The sequence below is a fragment of the Gracilinanus agilis genome, chromosome 2, assembly GCF_016433145.1.
Source record: "Gracilinanus agilis isolate LMUSP501 chromosome 2, AgileGrace, whole genome shotgun sequence".
In the NCBI taxonomy this organism is placed as follows: domain Eukaryota; kingdom Metazoa; phylum Chordata; class Mammalia; order Didelphimorphia; family Didelphidae; genus Gracilinanus; species Gracilinanus agilis.
The window spans coordinates 178,121,176-178,130,651 of NC_058131.1; the positions used below are offsets into that span (position 1 = coordinate 178,121,176).

The 9,476-nt window shown below is 36.1% G+C and overlaps 1 protein-coding gene across 1 annotated transcript in view; it reads left to right on the top strand.

Annotated features, from left to right (window-relative positions):
- Positions 1-6,716: 6,716 nt before the first annotated feature.
- The window catches only part of TACR1 (tachykinin receptor 1), a 137,626-nt gene continuing 134,866 nt past the window's right edge, over positions 6,717-9,476 (top strand). The window contains exon 1 of the mRNA XM_044659547.1: positions 6,717-6,802. Coding sequence (XP_044515482.1) covers positions 6,717-6,802 — 86 coding nt within the window. The remainder of the gene's footprint in view (positions 6,803-9,476) is intronic.

The following is a 9,476-nucleotide window of genomic DNA, read 5'->3' on the forward strand; positions in this document are numbered from 1 at the left end:
TGAGTGGTTGTAGGACTCGAGTTATCAATAGGTTGTCAAAACCATCTCACATCCTTGCTGAACAAAGGCAGAAATAGTTTTAACTCATAACAATTGAGGCATCAGATATAGTAAGGACTAGAGATAGATTTTCCTCTTTACTCACACTGGTGACCTTATTCCTGTTTTGTCTCTATAAATGTTTCTCCCTTTTACCTTGAAAAGGCTTATATACTTCTCTGTGTTTGAAGACCTACCTTCACTGGGAAGGGTCAAAGCCTCAAACTCCCAAGATCCATATGGTTAATATCTGGTGGCAGAATAATTAGTAGTGTTGCAACCATTTCACAGATGTGGCAATCAAGGCTAAGAAAAATTAAGTGACTTACCCAGGTTCAAGCAATGAATAAGTATCTTAGGAAGAATATAAAACCAGGGGGTCCTGATTCCATTCCCAGCACTGACACCCTATGCTATATTATTTCTCCTACTTAAATAACTGCCCAGGTGCCTTCCAGCTCTAAATCTATATTATAACATATTTGCCCATCATCACTAAATTCAGAGTGAGTTCAGGAATCTGAGAGAGCTTCCTGGAAAAAGATGCAGCTAGGGCTCAATTTTGAAACACATGATGAGTATATATTGATGAAGAAGTTTAAAGAGCACATGCCTTAGCCAGTATGGAGGGTGGTAAATATCAAGAAATGGAAATTTATACCACCAAATCCCTTCCTCTCTCTCAGCCAATTTCTTCATTTGTAAGAAAATGAATTTGCACAAGATAATGTCTAAGGTCTTTTTTAACTATAACAGTCTATTACTTTGAATTCCCTGTTGTCTTCATGCTCATATAGGTAAGATGTTTATCAACATTGCAGAACTGCTGGATGGCTCATTAACTACTGAATATTGAGAATCTTCTAAGTGGGTCCCAAAGTTGCACATAGTCATAAGTGCGAGGTAGTCAATCACCAGGGGAACTTGGAAAACCTCCAAGGTAAACAGATCAAGCTGAAAGAGGAAAGAAAGGGGATAAAATCCTAAAGAAGGGAGACAAAGAAGTAAACAAAAAGTCATACAAGTTGTTCAAACAAGTCCTTTAATCTGTTTGTGACACCTATCACCAAGGTACAGGAAGGATAGAGAAGGTCAGAATCATCAAGAAGCTGTAGCTGGATTTCAAGAGCTCAGTTAGGAATTATTTTTAAGCTGTTCTTAATTATCACCAGGAGGTTTGCCTTTGCTGTCACCAGAAAAACCTCATTCTGATCAACTCCATAGACTACCTGAGGTGTTTTCTCTGATAGTTGAATTTGGTTATGATGCATAAATACTCAGAATTAATATTTTGGTTGATGAAAGAGATCTTGCATCTTTACAGTGATGCAAAAAGCAAAAAGAAGTACTCTGAATTAGGTAAGGCAAAAAGGTAATGTTAGAGCTTTTTCCTCTCCACCTATGTTTACATTTTCCTCTCTCGTGTAATATATCCCTTTCCTCTTTTAGTCCCTGTTGTTTTGTGCATTATAATTATTTTAAAGTAATTTTCATAAATAATAGTTCAACTAATGTTTAAAAAAATTTATTAAGTACTACCATGGACAAGGTATCTGTTCCAAATAGAAAGATCAAAGCAAAAGAAGTCATTGCTCAAGGAACTTATATTCTACTAAAGCAATACATAGAACATATATATGCATATATATTTAAATAAGCATAATTGTGTTATATATTTAAGAGGAAATAAGCACTGATAATTTAGAGAGAGAAATCAAAGAAGACTTCATGAAGAAGGAGGAAGCTAAGCTTGAGAAGAGAGGCAAAAGATGATAAAAAGCAATAAAGAGGAGAGAGTGCATTTCAGGTATCAGAGATGACGTGTGCAAATATATGAAGATCAGAGATAAAATATCAAGTTCATGGAGAAGCTAGTAGTCTAGCCTGGCTAGACCATAAAGGACTTGAAAAGAGTAAGAGTAAAATAAAATGAGAAAGGTAGGTTGCTGCCAACTGGTAAAGAGTCTAAATGCCAGGCTAAAGGTTATATATTATCATAGAATCAATAGTATACCACTTACTGAAGACTTTTGTAAGGGGGAAAAAGGGTTTTTTTGGTCGAATATATTAAAAGATGGTCACCAGAGGATTGAACAATTATCAATCCTCAATTAAGAATAATCTCAAGTCAAAATTGACTTTTATGAAAGTTTATTTACAATTCAGAAGAGAGAGAGTAAATAAGGAAATAAGAATCTAATACACTAGGTAAATTACTATGATCCTCTAATTAATCCAGGTAGATCTAATTAACCCTCAGCAGAGTGTCAGAGGGCCAGAGGCCTGGAGGTGAATGAAGCTTTTAGAGTCTATTAAGGGAAGTTCCTTAAGAGAAGTTCAGGAAGATTCAGTCTTTAAACTCATCATTTGGACTTCTAAAGAAGATATTGAAAGCAGTCTTAACAAGGTCTCAGCATTCCAGCCAGCACTCCTCCACTAACCCGAAAAAGTCCTTCAGCAGCAGCCCTCTTCACCAGAAGCCCCTCTCACTCACTCAACTCCTTCTTTTTAAAGGGGTCACTTATGCATCACTTCATGTGCCTCCTCCCTAATTTGCGTGTCCAGTCACAATAGACGCTTCTCATAATACTGCCTAGAGGGGAGTCAGTTGATTCTGATTCGTCACCCACTCTAGCACATGTGGGTTAGGGACCTCCCAGAATTGGAGGTGCTCTCACCTTTGTCGATTTAATCTAAAGATGGGCAATGTAGACTTAATCTAATTATCACACTTTTGAGCACAAGAATGACATGTTCTGATGTGTGTCTTAGGAAGATTATATTTGCATCTGTGTAGAAATAGATGGGATTAGGGGAGACTGGAATCAGATTGACAAAAGGCCTTTAATATAGTCTAAATAAGAGATGTTGAAGACCTGTATTAAGTCATTTGTCATATAAATGGAGAACAGTAAAGAAATGAAAAAGGTTATAGAAATAGAAATGATAATACTTGGAAATTGATAGTTTGTCAAGGGCAAGAGAGATCCAAAGATGACTCCAAAGTTATATAGCCATGTGACTGGGAGAACAGGAATATCCTGGACAGAAATAAGAAAATTTAGAGAAACAAGATAAGGGAGAGTTATGATGAGTTTCATGTTGGACAAGTTAAGTATGAGATTTTTGTGGAGCATCCAGGAAGAGATGTCTATTGGGCAATTGGTGATCTGGAACTAGAATTCAGGAAACAAATTAGTCATGAATAGGTAGTTTGGGAAGTCATCAAAATTGAGATGATCCTTGAACTGGGAGGGGATAAAATTACAGAGAGAGAGTAAAGAACCAAATATTGAGTATAGAATCAAGGACAGAGTCATAGTTGATATACATTCATGCTTAAAAGGGGCCAAATGTGGAAGATGAACACACAAATGAGATTCAGAAGGAGCAACTACCTAAAAACTGAGGGAGAAAGTAGTGTCTTAGAAGCTCAGGGAGAAAAAAAGGAAGGGATGACCAATAGCATAAAAAATTAAAGAAATCTGGGTGGTTCAGTGAATAGAGAGTCAGGCCTGGAGATGTGAAGGGTGAGGTTTAAATCTGGCCTCAGATACTTCCTAGCTATGTGACTTTGGGCAAGTCACTTAACCCCAATTGCCTAGCCCTTCTAGCTCTTCTGCCTTGGAATCAATATTTAGTATTGATCCTAAGACAGAAGATAAAGGTTTTAAAAAATTGCAGAAAGTTCAAAGAGGATGAAGACTCATCAAAGGACTTATAAATTAAGACAGTGTTGACAACCTTGGTGAGAGAACTGTCAGTCAAGAAGTGGATTCAGAAGCCAAATTGTAATGACTTGAAAGGTAAGTAAGGGTTGAAGAAGTGGTAGCAGAGTATAGATGATTCTTTTCTGAGTGGATAGTTAAAAGAAAGGGAAATAAAGGATTATAGGTTGAGGAAATGGCAGGATCAAGTGAAGGAGGAGACCTGGGTATGTCTGTAGGTATCAGAGAAGACACTAGGAAATAGGGAGAGACTGAGAGAAAGGAATGATAATTGGGATTGATCTTCAAAAAAAGATGATATGATAGTAGATTAAATATACTAAACAAATATAAATAAATATATATGGAATAAAGCCATAGTCTCTGTTGAATATTAAATAAAACATTGAATTTATTTTTGAAATGTTATAAAATAGTAGAAAGAAAACTTTAACAAAACAACAACAATAGTAGGTGTTTTTTTTTTTTTTGCTCTGGGTTACATTCAGGAAAATCCTTTTTTTTTAGCTTTGTATTTACAAAGTTTTGTTTCTACAATTGGGTTTCTTTAATGTTTTCATTTTTTGCATGTCTTCCTGTATCTCTTCATATTTAAAAAACTTGTTATGCTTTACTATAATGGCTTTGTTGATTTATTGGCTTAGTCAGTTTACAATCTTTGGACATGTAGGTTATTTCCAGTTTTTCTTATAAAAAATTAAGCATTGATGGATATATATTTGTAGAAATTAGGATTTTAATCTTTTTATGATATCTTTAGAATATAGTCCTGGTAATATGTTTGATGGATCAAAGAATGTGCTTTGTAACACTTGTATATTGTCTTAAAAACTCTTCAAAAACATTGTTTCCCTACTATTTCAACAATATTTAGTAGCTACAGCTCTTTCAACATTGGGATTTTTATTGTTTCTCGCTCCTTTTTTAGCCATTTGGGTGAAATAACATCAAGTTTATTTTAATATGTTTATTACAGAGTGTAACTAATCTTTCAAGTAGTTACTAACTTACCTACTACTTGAAGTCTCCTGAAAGCTGTTCTCAATCCAATATATACATTATATATATACAGCATTAACTCAAACTATACCTCATGAACTCTTTCCTAACAGTATGAATATTTTTACCTTCCAATAAGAGGAAACATTAGTTCAAGGCACAAGACATTTCCTTAAACAGCATAGCTAAAAAAATGATAAAGAAGATCTCTTCCAGCCATACAAGAGTACTTTACCCCACAGTTTGCCATAACAGCAGAAGAGGGGTATAAGGCAAAGATATGTAGAGCCGGGGTTCTTATGTATCTAGGCAGTTCACACCTCCAAATACTACTACTTGCTACCCACAGAGCTGCCAGTACCTCTTGTTGATGGCACCAGTCATTCTGCTTTCTCTTCTGAGCTGGAGTCCTCTGCTAATCTGTTTCCTGTGCCACTTTGCTTTTTCCTGAGTGTTATACTTGATCCTATGTTTGTTCTTGATTTAATTGCTACTTGTGTGTTTCTGATGCCTTGACTGCCCTCTGCTGCCATCTTCTGGACTTCATCATTTGGCATCTCTCCATCTCCAGAGAAAGGGTAGTTTATCAGTTCCTTTAGTTCATAGCCCCAAGGGGTTACTTCACCTCTTTAGTGACCTCCAGACTACAATCTCTCTTAGCATTAGAAATTTCTTTCCACACTTTCCATTTCAATCAGGAGCCATGAAACACACCCTGTTTGGTGTGGTGGAATGTGTCTATAATCACTGTTACCTGGGAAGCTGATGCTGGAGGATCTCTTGAATTGAAAAGTTCTGAGCTATAGTAGGCTAAGTTCATCAGATATCTATTCTAAGTTTCACATTAACATGGTGGTATCTAAGAGTGTGGAGCCACCAGGTCACCTAAAGAGAGGCAAAATAGCCCATGTCAGAAGACATTGTAAGTCAAAACTATTTTAATGTAATAGATACAATTTCTTCCATTTGTTGATAGAGATATTCGTTGTTTTGGCAGCTGAGACAAATATATCATTATTTGTTGTTACAATTTAAAAAATTATCATTTAGATTGCTTATCCAGTCAAAGATTATCATAGTAGTTGTTGTTAGGTATGATTATAAACTTATTTTTCACCATACTGGAATCCAAATGCTTCATTATTTAATAATCATTCTTTTTCTCAATGTTTTTTTTAACATAGATCTGCGAATATTTTTCTGCAAACTGTTATTTCTAGATACTATTCTATCCCAGTGATATCTTTTTATGTTGCTTTTATCCAGTAATAAACAGTTTTGATAATTAATGATTTATAATATATTTTGAAATCTGACAAGATGATTCTACCCCTTCACTGCCACCTTTGGCTTTTTTTCCCTTTTAGTTTCTGTTGGTAGTTTTGTACATTATTTTGTTCTAGTGAAGATTTAGTAATATAACAAAAGTAAAAATTGTAGAACTAAAATATAGGGAAGAAAGAACTGAGCTAACAAGTAAACTCAATTCCTTTCTTTACCTCACACTCACAAGAACAGTGGTCCTTAATCTGGTCCTTTGCTCTTTAAAAGACAGACTAGAGAAAAGCATCAAATGTAAGAAATATTCTGTAATAAGATCAATATGACCTTGTTAAGTTAAGGCATCCACAATTCAGTTAGGTTTCATGGGTGCCAAATGCCTATATTACCTGACTTTGAGTTAGATATCAAAATTGATTTAATCAATTAATCAACAAGCATTCATGAAACAGTTTCCTCACAAGACCCCTAGGATATATGCAGTGTAGTATTATTTACCCCATTTTAAAGGTGAAGAAAATGAGGTTCATAAAGGTTAAGTGAGTTGCCATGGTTATATAGCTCTTAAGTATCAGAGCTAGGGGTCCCAACCTTAAATATTCCTTTTGAAGAACAAGCACCTCCAGCACTGTAAGAATTCAAGCCAGGTATAGACATAATTTTTAAGGGATGGGGATCAAAGGTCCAGAAGATCCAAATGTCTTCAAAGTCAAGATCGGGTATGACAGAATTGCATCACAACACTATGGCTTCAGGTAACTTTGACATATCTGGACTACCTCCCTCTTTTTCTTTCTGAATCCAAGGTATGACCCAGATGTCCAGATATGATCAGGATTTAAAGGACTCTGCCCTAGGGGAGACACAGGGAGCTGGATACATAGATCCAGAACCCTCTTCTTTTTATTTTCAATTTTTTATTGTCATGCAAAACACACTTCCATATTGGTCATTGTTGTACGAGCAAAGCCATAAATAACCCAAACCCCAAAATAAAACTATAAATACACTGATGCAGAAGATGACTATCAGTTCTTTCTCTGGAGGTAGATAGCATTCTGTGACATCTCTCAGGATTGTCCCAGATCATTTCACTGCTGAGAGTAGCCAAGTTTTCATCTTGTTTATCATTTCTTACAGCAAAATAGTATTCCATCACCAACATGTACCACAATTTGTTCAGTCATTCCCTAACTGTTGGGCATTCCCTCCATTTCCAATTCTTTGCCACCACAAAAAGAGCTGCTATAAATATTTTTGTACAAATCCTTTCCCCTTCTTTATTATCTCTTTGGGATACAGACTCAGTAGTTCCAGCACCTTCTTCTTAAAGAGCATTTGCTTTACACAGAACATCCATCAGTCAATTAATCAGCATTTATTGTGTTTACTATGTATCAGTCTCTGTTCTAGACTCTAGGGGATACAAACCAAAAATAAAGAAGTTCTTGCCCTCCAAGAGCTTACCTTCTTTTGGAAGAGAGCATTTTTACATGTAGGTTTATATAAAATACATATATCATATAAACATAATTAATATATAAAATACATACAAAAGGAATACAAGGTAATTTTAGGGGGAAACACTAAAAGGCAACATGACAGTAGGTGGGGTGATAGACTTAGAAGTCAAGAAGTCTTGGATTTAAAAATTGCCTCAAACATTTACTAGCCATGTGTTACAATTAAGATTATCTTGAAAGATTTGGGTGTAAGGCTATAAATTTATTGATTATATCAGGTTTATTGGTTAGGCCACCATCATAACTGATAAAGTGGTGTAGGTCTCCATGACTCTTGGGACTAGGAACAACCTGAGCTGGGTCAGGCATCTTAATAAATTGATTTTTATGAGCTCCTTATTTAGCCTACAACCTCTTGAACATCCCAATACATTATTTTTACCCTTGTACTGCGGTGTATTGTCCCATAGGTGGAAGATTGGTAAGGGTGGGCAATGGGGGTCAAGTGACTTGCCCAGGGTCACACAGCTGGGAAGTGGCTGAGGCCGGGTTTGAACCTAGGACCTCCTGTCTCTAGGCCTGACTCTCACTCCACTGAGCTACCCAGCTGCCCCCCCAATACATTTTTAATGGTGATAGCTAATTAAGAGGTGGTTCCATTAACTTATTCCCACAGGTGGACAGGTCACATACTAAGGAAAAGAACTCTTCACTTCATTTATTAGTCAAATTCTGTTAAAAAGAAAGCTATTCCTTGAAATTCCTAAGGACAAAGAGAACACAAAAAGCAGCAGACTGGATGGTATCTCTGACCTGGATCTCAGACACAGGAATACATAGTAATTCTCCCTAATATAGAGGAATTAATATGGTATATGAAAAATAAATTCTCATACATGTGACCCTGGTAGGCAAGTCACTTAATCTCTCCAAACCTCAATTCCCTATCTATTAAATGAGGGAATTGGACTTGATGGCCTTTCCAGTTCTAAATCTATGATTATATGGTGCTACAGCTAAGGGAATGGGATGGGACAGCAGAGGAAGGAATCAGAAAAGACCCCATCTAGAAGATAATGTTTGAGCTGCACTTGGATGGAAATCAGGAATTCTAAGGCAGGGAAGTGAAGAAACAGTGCATTCCAGTCATGGGAGAAAGTTTATAAAGAGGAGAGATGAAAGATAGAATGTTATGCGTGAGGAACAGCAAGGCGGCTGGTTTTATTGGACCTTTGGGTCCATTTCAATCCTTTGAGACCGTGGAATATGTAAAGGAGAAGAAATATGTGTTTTGAAAGATAGATCAGAGTCAGTTTTTGAAAAACCTTTTACAAGACAGAAGAGTTTGTACTTGGTTTTAGAAGTAATAAGGGGCCACTGGAGCATCACGAGTACAGCAGCAACATTTTCAAGTCTATGCTTTAGGAATATCAGTTTGGCAGCTGTGTCTAGTATGGATTAGGAACGCGAGATTATTTGAGGCAGAAATGCCAATTAGGAAACTATTGCAAAAGTTTAACCAATCATTCAAAATTTATTAAATATCTAGTATGTATCAGGTACTGAGCTAAGGATAAAAAAAAATGACAAGATTCTCCTGCTCTTGAGTTCATACTCTAATGCAGTGATTCCCAAAGTGGGCACCACCGCCCCCTGGTGGATGCTGCAGCAATCCAGGAAAGAGGTGATGGCCACATGTGCATTTATCTTTCCTATTAATTGCTATTAAAATTCTAAAAAATTAACTTCCAGGGGTGCTAAGTAATATTTTTTCTGGAAAGGGGGTGGTAGGCCAAAAAAGTTTGGGGACCACTGCTCTAATGAGAGAGATATTATGAAAACAGTTATGTAGAAGATTAATTGGAAATAATCAATAGAGGGCTAGATGATGAACATCTGGACTAAGGTGGTAGCATGATTGTATATAGAGTATATATATATATATATATATATATATATATATATA